Source organism: Myxine glutinosa, chromosome 3, assembly GCF_964187855.1.
Source record: "Myxine glutinosa chromosome 3, kmMyxGlut1.1, whole genome shotgun sequence".
Lineage (NCBI taxonomy): Eukaryota > Metazoa > Chordata > Myxini > Myxiniformes > Myxinidae > Myxine > Myxine glutinosa.
The window spans coordinates 33,236,461-33,255,203 of NC_136263.1; the positions used below are offsets into that span (position 1 = coordinate 33,236,461).

General features: G+C 45.0%; 1 protein-coding gene across 1 annotated transcript in view; it reads right to left on the reverse strand.

Annotated features, from left to right (window-relative positions):
* LOC137412884 (meprin A subunit alpha-like) overlaps positions 1-18,743 on the reverse strand; it is a 130,498-nt gene that overhangs the window by 16,620 nt on the left and 95,135 nt on the right. The window contains exons 10-12 of the mRNA XM_078773802.1: positions 16,813-17,028; positions 4,639-5,115; positions 1,716-1,889 (exon numbers count right to left, since the gene is read on the reverse strand). Coding sequence (XP_078629928.1) covers positions 1,716-1,889; positions 4,639-5,115; positions 16,813-17,028 — 867 coding nt within the window. The remainder of the gene's footprint in view (positions 1-1,715; positions 1,890-4,638; positions 5,116-16,812; positions 17,029-18,743) is intronic.

The following is an 18,743-nucleotide window of genomic DNA, read 5'->3' on the forward strand; positions in this document are numbered from 1 at the left end:
ATTATTGTGCTCCATCTCTCAATTGTGAATCTTCATCTCTCTTTCATCTCACCTCATCAAATTCGTGTTCACATCTCATCTCATCGTTTTGGACTCCTCTCTCAATGGTGAAGAATCACTTCAAAAAATGTTTTTTTTTTTTCAGAACTGGGTTCGGATCTCCATCAAAATTGAATCAATTCTCCCTTGTCACACACCTAAACTCTCCACCAAGTTTTGTCCAAGTCCATCCATAACTCTGAGATATCATGCTCTAAACTGTTTTTGGCCCTATCTCTCAATGGTGAAGAATCATTAAAAATAATTATCTGATTCAGATCCAAATTTCAGCTTCTTTGCTCAAAGGATGGCTGAGATATCGCCCGGCCAAACAAACAAACAAGAAGACGTCATGCAGAGCACAATACTTGCAAAATAAAATCCACCCCAACCTCCTCTCCCCCTGAAAAAAAAGGTTGCAATTGATCCAGCAAATTGTCCATTTCATCAAGATCAAAATTGACGTTCTTAATCAAAGGATGAAAAGTGCCGATTTTTAGATGAAAATTGATGATTTTAGTAGTTTGACCCAGAGTTGACCTTTGACCTTTTGACCTCAAAAATCTTTGGTTTCCCAATTCAGTGAGGCACTATGCAAATGCTGTTAAATTTCCAAGTCAATCGGATGAAAATTGATGATTTTAGTAGTTTGACCCAGAGTTGACTTTTGACCTTTTGACCTCAAAAATCGTTGGTTTCCCAATTCAGTGAGGCACTATGCAAATGCTGTTAAATTTCTAAGTCCATCGGATGAAAATTGATGGTTTTTCAGATGAAAATTTATGATTTTGGAAGTTTGATCTTGAGTTGACCTTTGACCGTTTGACCTCAAAAATAGTTGGTTTTCCAATTTAGTGACAATATACAAATGCTGTTCAAGACCTCCACATGACCTTTGACCACAAAATCAATATGCTTCTCAATTGTGACGACCTCTACAACTTGGTGAAGTTTCATGACGATCGGTTTAGAATTGTGACCTGTACGCGAGTGACAAACAAATAGACAGACAGAATAACAAACGCAACCGACCAATATACTTGAAAAAATCTTTGATTTTGCAAGTAACAAACAGAGTGAAAAATGAGTACTCCCTTTCCGCAAGCGTCATTGCCGGGCCCCCTTCGGTGCCCGGTGATGACATCATGCAGCCCCTGGAGATGGAATAGGAATGGAGTAGTGTACAACAACAGAGCTGATGAGTCAGTTGTAAAAAGTTAAAAATAGAACATATTTCAAATGAGTTTCAGCGGAATGAAGAAGGTTAGAACGAAGGAGCTGCGATGAATGGAGATACATGAGTGTGTGCACGTATATGTGTGTGTGTGCGACTGTGCGTGCAAGTTGCTGATGTTGGCTGATATCTTCAAACACCACTGGGTTTCAGGATGTGGAACGGAGACCTCCCAGGTCTCAAAGTATCCACCATTGTGTGTGTGTGTGTGTGTGTGTGTGTGTGTGTGTGTGTGTGTGTGTGTGTGTGTGTGTGTATGTATGTGTGTGTACGCATTGACGTATATATATAAGTTCGCGTATATGTGTTTTTTTAGTAGTTTGTGAAACACCAGGATGTGAGATGTCAGTTGTCAGAATCATAAGCTAAGTATTCAGAAGAGACCAACAAACAAACCAACCCATAACAATTTATCATCACCCTCTGAGATAGGACACCACACCTTGGAAGTCAATGGAGATGAAAATGTCTCCATTCCTAATCAATTTGTATCTTCTCAGATACACATGTGAAATGAATTTCGTCCAGCCATAGCCAGGGCCTCTAAAACAGTCACAGTGCTGATGGTACGATCCTGCCATACTGGGTTGATGCCACGCACTGGTATTGGGTTTGCCTGAAAAGCATAGGTCACATCTTGTGATTAACACATGATTTCTCGCTTTATTTTTTAAGACTTCCTGTCACATCCTCAAAATTTGTCACAGCAGTGTGTATCGATGAGAACATGAAATCATTTTTCGTTGCAAGAAGAAACAAATATCCTGTAAAAAAAAAAAAAGAAGAAGCATAAACACCATTTAGTGGGAAACAACTTTGAAAATATTCTAGTTATTCTCATCACTGAGCAAGTTAAACAGGAAGTTACATTATTTCCAGTGAGACTATTCTGGGTAAAACAAAGATGGTGGCCTACACAATGATATGTGCTGCGGAACCTGGAGCAGAGGTTCCTCATTCAGTTCCTAGTGAAGGAGAATATCAAATCAAATGAAATTCACGGGAGACTGCCCGTGTGCATTGTTTGGTGTTGTCTTTCAGTGGTTCATTCGGTTTTTTAAAAAATGCTGGCGAATTCGTGAGTAACATCAGGTTACCAAGAAACAAATTGTCACGTGTAATTATAACCAACTGCTGTCACTCAATCAATCAGTAAATCTATGTTGAACAATTAATTTCAGAGAACAGGAAACAGATAACAGAAAACTATACAGTACATAAAATTGCAGAATAATTTAATATCGATGTTGGAAATGTGTAAACAATCATGCATTCCAACTTTATATTCTCTATAAGGTACCTAAAGGATGCAGCATGGGTACCAAAAGGACTACATTTGATCAAAAGGGAAGTCATGTGGCTCTTAGAATCCTCAGAGAGGGAGAGATATCTACTATATATTAAGAGATGTGGGTCTGCGTGTGTGTCTGTCTGTGTCGCCATCTTTCTCAGAATTGGCTTAACGGATCTTCGTAAAACTTTCAGAGGTTCACCAGTGAGTGCCTGGGAGTGTTTTAAGGGGGAATTTTATTTTATTTTTGAAAAAAAAAGTTCGTTAAAAAAAAAAAAAAAAATCGTTCGATAGTGTCTAAGCATTTTAAAATTAATGACAGTTATATACAAGTACATATTCGCATAAATAAATACAAAACAATCATCACACATTTGAATACAAATAAATCAAACAATTCCGGAAGTGTACGAAGTTGGTAGTACGGCTTCTTCTTCTTTATGATCGGCATCACACTTAACTCAGAAACATGATGAATGCCACATTCACCCACCAGCATATACATGAACCCCCTTCCTCTCCTGCCTCTCCTCCCCTTCTCCTCCCTCCTCCCCCTCCCTTCCCCCCCTCCTCCCCCGCCTGGCAACTCCGGGTACTTCTGCTAGTATGATATATTTCACAAAGACTATGATATGGTAAGAGATCTTTACCTCTGTCCACCTTTATCACCCCTTGTCTGTTTGTTTTGTCTGTGAGCACGAATACCTCAAAAAGTTGTGGATGGATTCAGCTGAAATTTGGTAGACAGGTTGGGTGTGTGATAAGGACGAATTGGTCAGATATCGATGAAGATCCGGAACCGGATCCAGATACGAGAACTTCTTAAGTGATTCTTCACCATCGAGAGATAGGGCCAAAAATTATATATAGCACAATATCTCAAAGACTTATGGACGGATTTGGACAAAACCATTTGAATGAGCTGGTTAGTTGACAAGAACAAGCGGATTCGATTTTTGTTCAGGTCCAGATACAGATCAGGCCTATTATTGGGATAAAAAACATAAACTGTTCAGCCTGGCGGAGGTATGCGCTCTATTGAGTGTCGTTCTAGTGTTTTTGTATACGAAGTCAAGACTCGTGGAAGAGCTAGAACACTAAACGGATCTGAACACAACAGAACAAAAGCAAGAGTGGAGAGGGGAGGAAATAGCAACAGACAAAAGTTGAAGGACAAAATAGAGGGAGACAGACTAACAATGGGTGTGGGAAGAAAGAGGGGTATGGGGGGACAAGATGGATGTGCTCTGCAGAAACTCCCGTTCCACAGCACACTCTTCATCATTTGACACCAGATTCAAAGCCAGCCACCTTGGAGTAGAGATGTTCTTGGGCCCGACCAGAAAAAATTAAAGGTTCACCTGTCCATTGCAAATTCTGTGGCAGTAGTGTTTTTGGGACCATAATGGTTTAATGCTTGTGGAATCTACTGAATATGGGAAAACGTTCAAGGCACAGTACTACAATGACTTTGGATGCAAGCTCGGCACTGAGCTAACTACCCTGGGTTTGAATGTCAGCCCAGCTAGAAACTATCATGCTGTTGTTTTGCAGGCAGGGTGATACATAAGTGTGCATGCAGTCCCTCGGATTTACTCAAAACCGGGTGTCCCATCTGTTAGCATTAGTTGGTAGACGTTAAGTTAAAGATCCCACGGTGTCCTTTGCATAGGTGAATTGACTCTGGAACCCTGACAAAATTCCAAATCCCTGCCTGGATTGCAGCTAGCAAGGATCTGGGTCCTCTTGGAGGTTCCTTGACATCAGGTTACGCTGTTTTCTATCTTAGAGTGTAGTTGCTGTGTGTGCAGCAAAATGGCTGCATCCGCATCCAAAAAGATGTCTGAGCAGATGGTATCAATGTGCCAGCATGAGTGGACATGTCACACGGGAATACCTTGAGAAATAGGTGAAGTTACAACAACCTCCCTGTACTTTGGGATTTCTTCATAACGTAAAGTACATGTCAACCTTCAGCTATGCACATAAAATGGAGTCAAGAACATCATGCTGAATCATCTCCACTCTGACAACAAGTATTTTTCACGTTTAATCTCAACATTTTGAAACTCACCACTGTGTAATTCATCTATCTTGGTGACGAAGCTGCGGCTAAAAGACCTACGCAGTAGAACATCTGGAGTCTGATCAAGCACAGTGATCAATACCTGTTGATTAATCGCTGGCCAGATCAACTTTCCGTCATCCTTTGTGCTGCACAATTGAAAGAAGATGCTTGTGTATCCCTTCACCTTGCCACCGTGAGGCTTCAGTACAAGGCCAAAACCATATCCATCATGTCCAATAAAGCAGGGACTGATCACTTTGTCATTTGGCAAGAGAGAAAATAATAGGCTTGAGAAGTTGTGCACGTGCCACACAGCCATTGGGCATGATGTCTCAGTAAGGATGATGTTGTCAAAGGCAATGCCACCGTCTTTTACAGCTCCCGTCTCACCCAGCATCCCTTGGAATGCATAGCGGAACCTTTTGGTGTTGGATTGAAGCTGAAAGTGCGCCAAATGCCAAATTTCCAACTTCACTTCCTTTCCTGTGAAAGACAAAGAGATAACAAATTGCTCTGATTTTGCTTGATTAATAACGACAGAGTATTTGTACCCCCTCCCAACTCAAATGTGCATCCTTACCCATCCTCCCAACTCCAAGTCCACATCCGTCCCTCCAATCCAATTCTGCATTCCTCCTCCCTCTCCCAACTCAGCATCCTTCCCCAAACCACCTCCAAATTCCAAGTCTGCTACTCTCCTCCCTTCCCAACTACAAGTCTGCAACCCCCTCGCAACTCAAAGTCCACATCCCTCCCCCCACCCTCGCAAGGATTGACACACAGACTTAGTTTTTTTTCCAGTATTTTTTTTTCATGGTTTTTTTTTTTCAAATCTTTTTCCAGGTTTCCAGTTTTTCATTATTTTCATCTATTTTGGTTTTCAGTTTTTCATTATTTTCGTTCATTTGTTCTAATATCCCAATTATTTCCTTCACCAAAGGCCACATTCACAGCCCTCAAGGATTCCGTGTGCAGTATTACTTCACTTCTGATCAGGTCAAATAAATAAAATAAAATAAAACCCGCTTTCGATTCCGACCAACCCATTTTTCGCCACCTCCAACTTGTCATGTATGTATTCGTAAGGAGTCCGAGGTTCTGTTTGTGGGAGAATGCGTTAGTTTCCAGAAGAATGAAGTTTTTTCGGTGAAATAAATGGACGAAAAGGAAATTATTCATCACTTTTTTTTTTGCTATGATTTTCCTTCAACTGGATAATAATCACAAACTGTTAAGACTGATAAGGTTTCTCAGTTAAGTAAATCGATGGAAAGTTAATTATACGTTGACAGAATTGATGGAATAGTTTGTGGTGATATTATTACTTTTTACTTCCGGTATATGTGCAAACCAAAGCCTCCGAGCATATACAGCAGGTGCACAACAAAAATGAATATAACTTTAAATTGCAAGAATAATATTTGTAGACCTCCACATGCACTTTCTGGACCCAAGAGCTCTTAAATGAGGTATCACTCAGCATTGCAAGGTTCAGCATTTAAGTCAGGTCAGTCTTTTGGGAATGCCACTGGTAACATGTAACCCAGTGCTACCCGCCACATGGTCAGGTTGTCAGCAACTAAACCAACAACCCTCACTGGCTTTGATAGTGGTTTTGATAGTTTGATAGCCAACGGCCATCCAGTACGGAGATAGTGTCTCCTAAAAACACCCCATTGCGGTAGAAAAAATATATTTTTCTGCCGGCCTAGTTACCCCCTCCTTCACAGTCATCCTGTGAAGAGGTTTCCTTGTTTCAGGACTAGGTGAAGATTTTGCCAGTTTTTACTCTATTTCTTTTTATCAGTAGCCCTTCACATTTAGTGGCTCTCATCCTTGTTTCAGGCAAATTTCAATTAAAAAGTGCTGTAGTTACGATGTTTACCCTGTACAGACGCAATCAGGCAACTTGCGTTTATATATATGATGTCCACTTCTGCATCATCACATGCATATGGCTGCTGAAGCAGTTTCTTCACTATTGGGCACAATCCTGGTCAAGGCATCACTCTTACGCAGGATACTCAAATGGCTCATTCATTCTATTAAGCTGGTGTTCATTTCGCCGACCTCGGAAGGATAATTAACACGAGGTGGGGTTGATGACTCAACCCCACCTAGTGTTAATTCAACGCCCAAACCGAGATGTGAACTCTAACCCGAACCGTTAAGGCAACACGAGGCTTACATACATACATACAATCATACATATATATATATATATATATATATATATATATATATATATATATATATATATATATATATATATATATTGTAACGGTTTTGAGAAGTGTAACGGTTTTTTTGAGAAGTGTAACAATTTTGGAGGAAGTGTAACGAATGTGAAAACGTTACAATGTGAACGTTACAAAAGTATGGTAACACCCTGTTAATGTAAATAATGGTCGCAGCCGTCCTCCTAGTTAATTCCATGAAACTTACACGCAGGTCACGATATATCTTTTTAAATAGTGTATTTCCTTATTCCATGTAGGCTAAATCATCTGTGTTTCCCACTAGATTGACTTTGCATTGTATCAAACAAAATAAGAGTAGGCCCTTGCAATTTCCCCAAACATCTCCGCTCTCCAAAGTTACTTTCAAAAGGGTGCGAGTTGTGTTCAATCCCGCAAGCCGCCATTGCCCATGTGCTAACCTCGGAGAAGAAAGGCGTGTCTCCACCTCGTCATAGAGGGGAGGAGTGAGCCAGAGGGTCGCATGGCCAATCAGTACCGTGGTGAGCGACCCGGTAGGCGTGCCCTCGCAGCCGGCGGCTTGATTCCGCCCCGAGTTATAAAAGCAACTGTAAGGGACTGCTTTGAGAGATGACCTGGGAGATGAGCGAAGAGGCGGCACCAAGAGGAGCGGTGAGATGCGAAACGCTCCAAGCCAAAGAGGAGAGGTACTCGGCAAGGAAACCAGCTTTGGAGAGACGCGCTGAAAGGAGGGAGACGGCTCCACCAGAAGCAGAGGAGCAGGTGTGCCGAACCGGCGCGTGACGTCTACAGCAGCGGATACGCGACGGAGGGTTTTCCCGCCAAAACCGCGAGGAATTGAGAGCTGCTGCCTCCGACCTTGCCTCCCTCTCAAGCAATCCACCTCAAGCCCTACCTGCCTGCAATACCCCCTGTGTAAGTGTGAACGTCCTGTCCTACTCGTTGTCTTGGGATTAAGTAAATTGAATAGAATAAGTTAACGATTCGCTGTGTGACTGCTTTTTCCATCCATTGCTTGTAAATAATTTTGGTCGTTCTTTCTTTTTGCTTGTGTGTGTATAATAAATCTGTTCTTCCTCCGTACTCTGTCTTTTTCTCTTTTCCTTCTCTTTCGGTCGCTTTAGAGGTTTCCCGATTGAATATCTGTGGGGCGATCTGGTCAACGTCGGGTGGAATCGGGCTAATCGGGGAGTAACTGTTCGGACGCGGTAATACACCACCGCTCGGTCAATATAACATCTAAAACCGCGTCTGTAACTATTGGTTGTCAGGAGTTGGATTCGGACCTGGGACTAAATTTGTTAGGCCCAAATTTTGGAACACCAATTGTACTATTAGAGTAACAATTGGTGTCGAGGAGTGAGATCGGACCCGAAGCGCGTTTAACGCGCTCAAAATTACAAGCTGCCGAAATTTATTTTGTTTTATAAAACCCGAATTTTGAGATCGCGCCATGGACAATCAAGGCGATCGGATGTCGGTGGGGGAGATAGACGGGTTAGGGGTAACCCAGGACTTAGGGGAAGAAAGGGAGGAGGAGAGCAATGAGGAGGCGGTTGAGGGGGTATCAGACGCGCAAAATGGCGCCTCGCACATGGCCACGCCGCCCGCGACCGTAGCAGCGCCGCTGGTGGATTCGAACCTTTTCTTCCTGCAAATGAGGGCCCTTATGGGACAAATGGGAGACCAAATTGGAGGTTTGAAAAACAGTATGGAGGCTCAGGGTGAGCGATTGGAAGCAAAAATGGATGCCATGATAGACAAAACAAGGTGTGATCGGGGAAAATTGGAGGGAATAAATGACCGGGCCAAAGAAGTAAATGAGGGACTGGCGAGGGACAGAGTCGCATATGAAGCAAGGGAGGAGCAGAGGGACAGAGACCACAAGTTGGGCGAAAGGGTCCCACGGCTACGCGAGGAGGTAAAGCGAGGTGAGAAGCGTATGGAGAAAGAAGTGAGAAATAATACGGCGAAGTTACAAGGGGGAATAGAAGATCTGACGGAGGAGGTGGAACAGCTGACGGAGGGACAAAAAGAACTAGTGGAGCAGGTTCAAAAGAACACTGCGGTACTAGGAGGGTTAAAGGCGACACAAAAAGAAATTAAAAACGAATTAATAGCGACGCAGAGGCAATGTCAGATGGTACGGGAGGAACTGACAATGAGGGTGGACGAGGTGACAGAGATAATGGAGACAAAGGACCGGGAGGTGAGGATGCACATAGAGACGGTCACGGTAGCCTTAGAGGACGAACTTGAGGAGACGCACCGAGAAATAAAAGAGGTTAAACAAAAATTAGAGGAAGTGGAAGAAGAGGTGAGTGAAATTAAGAAGAGACGGACAGAAACTAAGAGAGAAATCCAGGAGGAGGTAATGGAATTGGTACAAGGTCGGTGCTCAACTCATGATGTGATGCTCACTAACCGAATAAAGAGTTTGCAGGTGGCAAAGGAGGTGCGACGACGAGGTACGGAGGTGAGTGGCAATGTATATGATGTAAGGAAAGCTTCAGTCGGCTTGGGGATTGGTTTGGATCCGGGTGTTCGTGAAAGGCCGTTGTTGAAGTGTGCGACAGGTCTGGTGTGCGAAAAAAGAGGTGTGCGAGAATGTCCGACCATGGGGTGTGTGAGAAAAAAAGTGCACGCCGAGGAGTGAGTGTGCCGTCAAGAGTGAGTTGGTCGAAGCGCGTGTGCGAGGGAGTACATGGAAGCGCGGTGTGGTGAGTGTTACGGAGGAAGTAATGAGAGAGTGTACACCTGTGGTGAGTGTTACAGAGGAAGTAACAAGAGAGTGTACGCCTGTGGTGAGAGTTACAGAGGATGTAACGAAAGAGTGTGCGCGAGAGGATGCGCGAGAAAGGTGTGTAACGGACAGGTGCATGAGGAAAGAGTGCGCTGTCGAGAGGAAGGGTGAGTGCGCGACCGAGAGTGGAGGTGAGAGTAGTGAGAGTGAAACGGAGCGTGAGTTGGTTATGACAGGTGAGCGAGGATGTACACCTGGGATGGAAGGATGCACACCTGGAATGGTAGAGCGTGTGTGGGAATGCACATTTGAGTTGGTCGTGAGGCACGTGGTTGGGTGTGCGAGTAAGAGCACACCTGTGATGGTCACAGAGGAGGTGACCGAGGAGGGGGCGCGAAGAGGTGTGTTGGTGAGGTGTGCGAGCGACGAATGTGTGCCAAGGTGTTCGGTGGTCAGGTGTGTGACCAAGGCTGGGAGTGGAATGAGTGTACCGAGGTGTGTAAGGAAAGGTACGAGGAGCATGGAAACAGCAGGAGGTATGAGCAAGAAAGGGGTAGCGTATGCTTGTAAGCATCCAGGTGAGGCATCGACGGTAACCGGGTTAAAGGTTAGAACGACTTATAGCCGAATCGGGCCCTCGGTGCGCGTCGGGCAGCTTCGCGTGCCGCGAGGACCAGCGGGGATCCGAACCACGGCGGTTTCGAAAGAACCGCCGTACGCGATCCACGCTGTGCCTCGCTTGGAACGGCCGCGTCCGGGCTCCACTAGGCGGAGCGGGCAGCTCGATAGGAAGGGTCGTCATGGCGACCACTTGCTATTGAGACATGCCGGCAGGTCGAGATCGGGACATTGGATGGCTCCACGCCGAGGTGGTGCGTGGGATCTCGGCTCGGGTAAGCCCCCGTCCCTGCACCGAGTGCCGGACGCATCCAGCCGCCGGCACAAAAGAACCCGCGTTCATGGCTCGGCTGTACGAAGCCGAGCTTTAGAAGGGAATTGGCGCACCGAGAGGATGTAATAAGTAGACGGGTGCTGAGGATAGTGTTTTGGCCCCGAAATTAGAAAAAAAAAGTAAAATTTGATGATTGGTACGGTGATTGGCAGATGATTGGCAGAATTTTTGATTGGTTGGATTTAGGTGTGCGAAATTGATAGTGAGAGACCCCCGATGTGGTGGGATGGCAAATCCACCATCCCTCACAGACAGATGTGGGGCAAATGCGCAATAGATTATGGGGTGGATGGCAGTGAAAACAAGCCCGGGTGGGTTAGGATATATCGTGTGTAGGGACCTAGAAGATGACATTAGGTAACGTTAAGGTTAGGTAGCTACAGTGGACAGGTAGCTGGGGACGTAGAGAGGGTAGTTGGATGATAATGACGTGGGAGCGCAATAGTTTAAAGGGACGACTGGGAAGCGCAAGTTTCAGAGGGGAGTAGTTAGCTGAGATGATGCCGTGTGTTTGAAGATTGAACAGGTGTGATTGCACAGGTGTGCAACTGAACAGGTGTGTGGAGCAGTGTATGAGGGAGTAGTGGTGATTGCGTGTTGTGTTGACCAAATGGTCCAGGAAGAAAGGAGGGTGCAGGTGGCACCAGGTGTGAGGGCACAGGTGTGCAACAACAGGTGTATGTGGCTGTGTGGAATAAATGGTAGTGTGGAATATCTGGAGTATTGGAATGGATGGTCGTGGAGTGAGAATGGTGGAAATTGTGGACTGGAGTGGATGGTGCGAAGGTGTGAATGGGGGAAGAGTGGACCCCCATCACGGATACCCGGGGCGGGTAGTGTAGGTGTTAGGTAGAGGGTACAGGTAAATTGTGGTTGGATATTGGCATCTGTGGTGCGGGTGACAGAATGGTATTTGGATGGGTGCATTAGTGTTGTGGAAATGGCTGGGCGTGTAGCCTGTTAGTGTGTGTAGTTGGTTGGGCGCTCCACCACTGTGAGGATGTCGGCCAGGTGAGGCCGCAGGTGGGCTCTGGGAGCCGGTAGTAGTTGTTGTGGATGGGGCCCGAGGATCCGGAGGACGGACCCGGGTAGCCCAGTGCCAGAGGGCACCCAGGGGTGACAGAGCCAGGAGAGGGCCTTCCCCAGTTAGATAGGTTAGGGTGAGGAGCAGGTAAGCTCGGGTGGCAACTACAGTGGTGGAGGTGTGCAGGTGGGTAGACCTGCTGGGAGAGCTACACGTCGCAGCCCAGAAATTGTGCGAAGGCACCGGGAGATGAATCGGGGGAGTGAGACCCCAAATTGAGAAGCACCACAGTTTGGTCAATGGGAATTGGTTTTTAGAACCCATAGTGTAAGTTGGCCAATGGATTGGCAGGGAGAGACCCCGGGTAGTGTAAAGTGTGTTAATGTCATTTAGAAAGTAGTTAGGATGAAGTCTCCTCGCACCATCTGCATCCACTCACCTGAGGTGACAGGTACTCCACACCATGCCATGTTTTGATTATTTTTTACTGTGCAAATGTTTCGGATTGTGAGACGCATCATGACGTGGGTGTGACATTGTGCGTAATTCCATCTCTCCCTCCTTATGAGGATTGATGATGAATTGGTGATGGCAAATTTTGAAGTAGAGGGATTGTGGAGATGAATTTGGTATAGGGGAAATATGGGGAAGACGTGACAGTAGTGACGAATTTGTAAATGGGTAGATTTTGTAAATATGGGGTAAGGGCAAGGGTAGTGTAGGTGACAGGGGGGTGACGTACGGTAGGGACGAGCTTTCTCACTTCGCCCTCCGTACGCATTTCGCCTTGCATTGCCTTATTGACGTGTACCCTTGTGACCTCACCCCTCGCTCAATTGTCTTTCTTTTGTCTCCCACATGACCTGTGCGCCATTGGGTGCCGAGGGGAGCGTGCGTGAGGTGGCCATTGTGCGCCCGAGATTCCCAGAACCAGCATGCATTGCGTTGATGTACCACTTTATGGACCGCTGTTCTGCGGCCAAGTACCACTTGATGGACCCCAGGTTCTGGGGCAGGGCACCTCTGTTGGAGACCGGCCATAGTGGCCAGGGAATCTTGCTTGCGGACCTCGGTAAGGTGGCACCTATGCCAAACAGGTGGACCACCCGTAGTTGGCCCCTGAGGCCCTAAATAAAGACGAACACAAGTTGTGCTTTTTATTATGTCCAAATAGGCCGCATGAAGCCAGAAGACGTCGGGAAGAACATCGGCCCAGCAGAGAAAGTGAAGACCACCACCAGTTGTTTTGTTGTGTTTATTAAGAACCATGGTGACTGCGCACCGAGTGGTGCTTTTGGTGCTTTGTGGTGCTTTTGGGTGCTTTGGTGGTATTGGTACTGGTGCATCGATGCAATGCGTGCTGTCTCCTCCCTCCCAACAGGAATTTCTTTTTCTTGTTCCCTAAGAAAGAAAAAAAAAAAAAAAAAAAAAAACACAGGTCCTGGGTTGCGTTGTAAATAAGAAATCACGTCACTGTAAATAATGCTCCCCACCGTAAATGTATAGTTTGAGAATAATTCCGTAATGCGGTTAGCTGTGGGCTTGAGTCTGTTAGACAGGGTGCAATGCAATAGGGGGACATACTTATTTGTGTTTTAAAATTGTCACACTCAGGGTCAGGTTAATTGTAGAGGGAATTACACCTACGTGTCACACTAAGTTAAAGTTTAGTAGGCCCGAGTACGGACCTGAAGAAAGGAGGGTGCAGTGTAACGGTTTTGAGAAGTGTAACGGTTTTTTTGAGAAGTGTAACAATTTTGGAGGAAGTGTAACGAATGTGAAAACGTTACAATGTGAACGTTACAAAAGTATGGTAACACCCTGTTAATGTAAATAATGGTCGCAGCCGTCCTCCTAGTTAATTCCATGAAACTTACACGCAGGTCACGATATATCTTTTTAAATAGTGTATTTCCTTATTCCATGTAGGCTAAATCATCTGTGTTTCCCACTAGATTGACTTTGCATTGTATCAAACAAAATAAGAGTAGGCCCTTGCAATTTCCCCAAACATCTCCGCTCTCCAAAGTTACTTTCAAAAGGGTGCGAGTTGTGTTCAATCCCGCAAGCCGCCATTGCCCATGTGCTAACCTCGGAGAAGAAAGGCGTGTCTCCACCTCGTCATAGAGGGGAGGAGTGAGCCAGAGGGTCGCATGGCCAATCAGTACCGCGGTGAGCGACCCGGTAGGCGTGCCCTCGCAGCCGGCGGCTTGATTCCGCCCCGAGTTATAAAAGCAACTGTAAGGGACTGCTTTGAGAGATGACCTGGGAGATGAGCGAAGAGGCGGCACCAAGAGGAGCGGTGAGATGCGAAACGCTCCAAGCCAAAGAGGAGAGGTACTCGGCAAGGAAACCAGCTTTGGAGAGACGCGCTGAAAGGAGGGAGACGGCTCCACCAGAAGCAGAGGAGCAGGTGTGCCGAACCGGCGCGTGACGTCTACAGCAGCGGATACGCGACGGAGGGTTTTCCCGCCAAAACCGCGAGGAATTGAGAGCTGCTGCCTCCGACCTTGCCTCCCTCTCAAGCAATCCACCTCAAGCCCTACCTGCCTGCAATACCCCCTGTGTAAGTGTGAACGTCCTGTCCTACTCGTTGTCTTGGGATTAAGTAAATTGAATAGAATAAGTTAACGATTCGCTGTGTGACTGCTTTTTCCATCCATTGCTTGTAAATAATTTTGGTCGTTCTTTCTTTTTGCTTGTGTGTGTATAATAAATCTGTTCTTCCTCCGTACTCTGTCTTTTTCTCTTTTCCTTATCTTTCGGTCGCTTTAGAGGTTTCCCGATTGAATATCTGTGGGGCGATCTGGTCAACGTCGGGTGGAATCGGGCTAATCGGGGAGTAACTGTTCGGACGCGGTAATACACCACCGCTCGGTCAATATAACATCTAAAACCACGTCTGTAACAATCATACATACATAATATATATATATATATATATATATATATATATATATATATATATATATATATACATATATATATATATATATATATATCTATATATATATATGTATATATATATATACACAGACTTGGCATTTAATATGGAATATTTTTTTTGTGGGGGTGAACTTACTTTTCAAGATGACTTAGAACCAAAAGTTCATTGGAATTATGTTGAAATTATTCTAGATTTTGTTAATGTGACCTTTAAAAGAAACAAAAACCACATTTGACATTTCGAAGCAAATAAATTGATCCTCAAAAGTGATGTAAACTGATATCGAACTCAAATCACAGACAGTACTGTGTTAAACTTCTGTACGTTTTCCACAAGTATCTCTTTATTTTGCACATTAGACAAATTATTTTTCAACAAAGACAAAAGCTAAATTATGACTGGGATTACTGACAGTAAAATTACAGTTCAGTACTTCGTGTAACCCCCATAAGCATTGAGGAGAGCACGTACACGTCGAGGCATGCTGTTCACGAGATTTGCCAAGGTTTGGACAGGAATCGCTTGCCATGCAGTGACAATAGTCTGCTGCAATTCACGCACAGAGGTAGGCTGCTGGTCCAAGTTGTCGATTTGACGCGTTAATTCTGCCCACAAGTTCTCTATCGGATTCATATCCGGGGACATGGCATGCCCCTCCATATGCTCTACACCACGGTCAGCAAGAAAGTGTTGGATCATGCGAGCACGATGAGGCCGTGCATTGTCATCTTGGAGGACAAAGTTTCCTCGAAAGGCTGCACAAGCAAATGGAAGCAATGTTTCTTCCAGAATGACCCTGTACTTGAACTGGTTCAGGTCTCCATTCAGAACAACCAGGTCAGTTTTGCCCCCTGCATGAAAAGCAGCCCAAACGGTCACCCCACCACCTCCAGCTTGGACTCTTGGCACTATATAATCTTCGTTGTGGGCTTCATGCACTTGTCTGCGCACTTGGACGCGGCCATCTTGACGATAGACCAGAAATCTAGACTAGTCACTGAATGTCACGTGATTCCAGTTTCCTGGCTGCCATTGATGGTGCTCTCTGGCCCACTGCAATCGGCGCTGGCTGTGTTGTCTGGTCAGGCGTGGCTTTCTCAGGGGACGCCTGGCACGATAGCCTGCTTGAACCAGTCGTTGGTTGACTAGCCTTCTGGATACAGGCACATTTGTCAGTTGCTGCCACTCAGCCCTAAGCCGATTAGCTGACTTGGTGCGGCCATTGCAGACTAACCGGTGCAGCTGGCGATCATCTCTCCTTGTGGTTCTGCGTGGACGTCCTGGCCTCGGTATTGGAGCAGGGACACCCCTCTGAGCATTTCGTTTCAGGATCTTTGACACCTGACCTTGAGTGATGCCATACTGCCGAGCAATAGCACGCTGTTTCATGCCAGAATTTCGTAAAGCCACCACTCCATGACAAACAGCATTGTCAAGTTGACGGACCATCTCCAGAGGAAGCGGCAATACCTTTTGTAGACGTGCAGCAGTTGTTTTCCACTAATACAGAACACAACAATCCTTATATACCCGATTGTGAAGCCAATCGTCAAATGTACCTGTCCTTACATTTTGTCACGCCACCTGTGATATAATCCTGTTATTGACTTCTTGCTGCAAAAGACAATCAGTGACATGGTTCTTTCAACAAAGACATCACCGAAGCGTAAAAGAAACTCACCAGATTGATATACTGAGTTCAGAAAGTAAAACCAAGTCAAGAAAAAAAAAAATTCCATATTAAATGCCAAGTCTGTATATATATATATATATCTATATATATCTATATATATCTATCTATCTATCTATCTATATATATATATATATATGTATATATATATATATATATATATATATATATATATATATATATATATATATATATATATATATATATTAGGCCTCAGGACTTTCCCAAAAGCCCCTCCCTCTATATAACCTACTCACAATTACTCGGTGTCTCTATAACCAGAATCCACGACAATTTCTCACTCACCAGAAATAGTTCACCATTCGGAAGTAACCAGAAATTTCCTGATCTCTTTCAATGTTTCAAGATAGCCTAAAGTCTAACTACACTATTAATACTTTCTATCATTTTACTCCATTCAAATTTTAGAATAGACCTCCCCTTAACAAAAATTGCAGTCATATATAATAAACAATTATTAATTCCATATCAAATCATAAACTTGCTTGCCTTAACCATGCACGAGACCAATACACTACCTCATTGTCACATGAAGAATTTCAGGTATTTAAAAATTTAGTTTTATGAATTTTATCGATCCTCACCTGTAATAACACCAACATTTTCTGCCTTTTGTTCTGCATCATCCTCTTCATACATAATCATCCAAATGGCAAGTCGGTCTTGAGGACCACCATTCATTTTGAAAGAAAACTCAAGACATTGTTCCTTGCGTTTTGGGTGAAAATAGCGGGATTCCAGTACTGCCACATGGCCCTCTCTTCCAAAGCTTGTGTTCAGTAACATGTAGTGACCAAAGTCTGAAAGAGCCAATGCATACAAATCAATGCAAAACAGAGCAAAAACAAACTTTTGGGTGGTATCCTTCTGTGATAACTTTAAAAGAATTTTGAAGTTACATGGAAAATATTTTTGCATCTGCAAATGGTCTAACATCGTGCAGGGAAATAACCACTGTTGCACTGCAAGGTGAAACTCCACTCACTACAGAGCAGAACTCTTTGAGCCAAGCAATCAGCCTGCTCCTAATAATCAGCAAGGTCATGGAATCCATCATTGCTTTCTGACATCAAATCCTTCCTCTTCTCCGATGGCTTGATCTTGGATCAACAATTTGGATTCAGAACATGTCATTCTACTCTGGACATGCTGCTTCTTTCTGTCTCAACAATGGATGGAGGTCCTCAATGCCACACAGGAAATCAGAGCTGTCTCCCTTGACATATCACGTGCCATCGATACGGTCTGGCACCCCGCCCTGCTCACTAAACTCTCCTCCTATGGTATCCATGGAAATCTCCACGCATGGCTTGCAGACTTCCTCTCTGGTCGCAGTCAACCTGTGGCCCTGAATGGAAACCCTTCACCACATACAAAGTCCCCTTCCTGTTCAGGCTCGAGTTCCTCAAGGCAGTGTTCAGGGCAATGTGCTTTTTCTGGTCTTCATCAATGATCTCCCCAACTCTCGGGAAAATCCTCTCTATCTCTTTTCTGATGACTCCACTCTCTGCCGCTCCATATGTCAACCCTCAGATCGGCAGGCAGCAGCCTCTTCACTCTCTGCAGACCTGGATAACATCACAAACTGGTCAAACAAGTGAAACATGTCTTTTAATCCTGACAAATCTCACACTCTCACTTTGTCTCTCCGAAAAGAACATCTGGACAACCCTCCCATCTACTTTCTCAACAATCCTCTCCAAAAAGTTCTGTCACTCAAGCTTTTGGGTCTCACTATCTGCCATGATCTTTCCTGGGAAAACCACATTTCCAAGCTGGCCTCCAAAGCCAGTTGCCGTCTGGGCATCCTCCGTCGTGCGAAGTCCTTTCTGGACACTTCTGAGCTCCTCACCAAATACAAAGCTTTCATCCGCAGCTCAATGGAACACTGCTCTCCCCTCTGGGCTGGTGCTCCTGCCTCACACCTAGCTCGGCTTCACGCTGTTGAAACCAAAGCTTTAAGAATCATTGGTATCTCCCGCGATGAAGCTGATTCTGAGGGCCTTTCTCTCTCTCACCACAGGCAGGTTGGCGGTCTTTCTTTCTTCTTCCGACTCCTCTCTGGCCTAGCCCCCCCTGCTCTGTCCGCTAAATATTCCTGCTGGACGCACAAGATCTGCCAGCAACCCTCTTCTGGTGAAACTGCAAAAATCAAGACTCTCTGCTCACCTTCACTCTTTCATTCCTCTTTTCTCCCACCTCTGGAACAAACTCCCACACTCTCTTCAATTCCTCTCCTCCCTCCAGGTCTTTAAAACAGCTGTTCACCACCATCTCTTATGTTCCCCCATCCAAAACCTTGATCTTTTCTACCCCCGTTTAAACACCCCAAATCCGCCTCTTTCAATCCCCAACTTCTTTACTGAAATGCCTAGTAGTGTTCATTTGCTTTATACCGTGTACCACTCCCTCCTCCCCCAACCCTCCCCCTCCGACAGATCTACCGACGTCACTGTTCTCTACTGTTGTTGTGCTTGTGTGCTTCCCTCTCTCTCCCCCTCCCTTCATTCCTCTC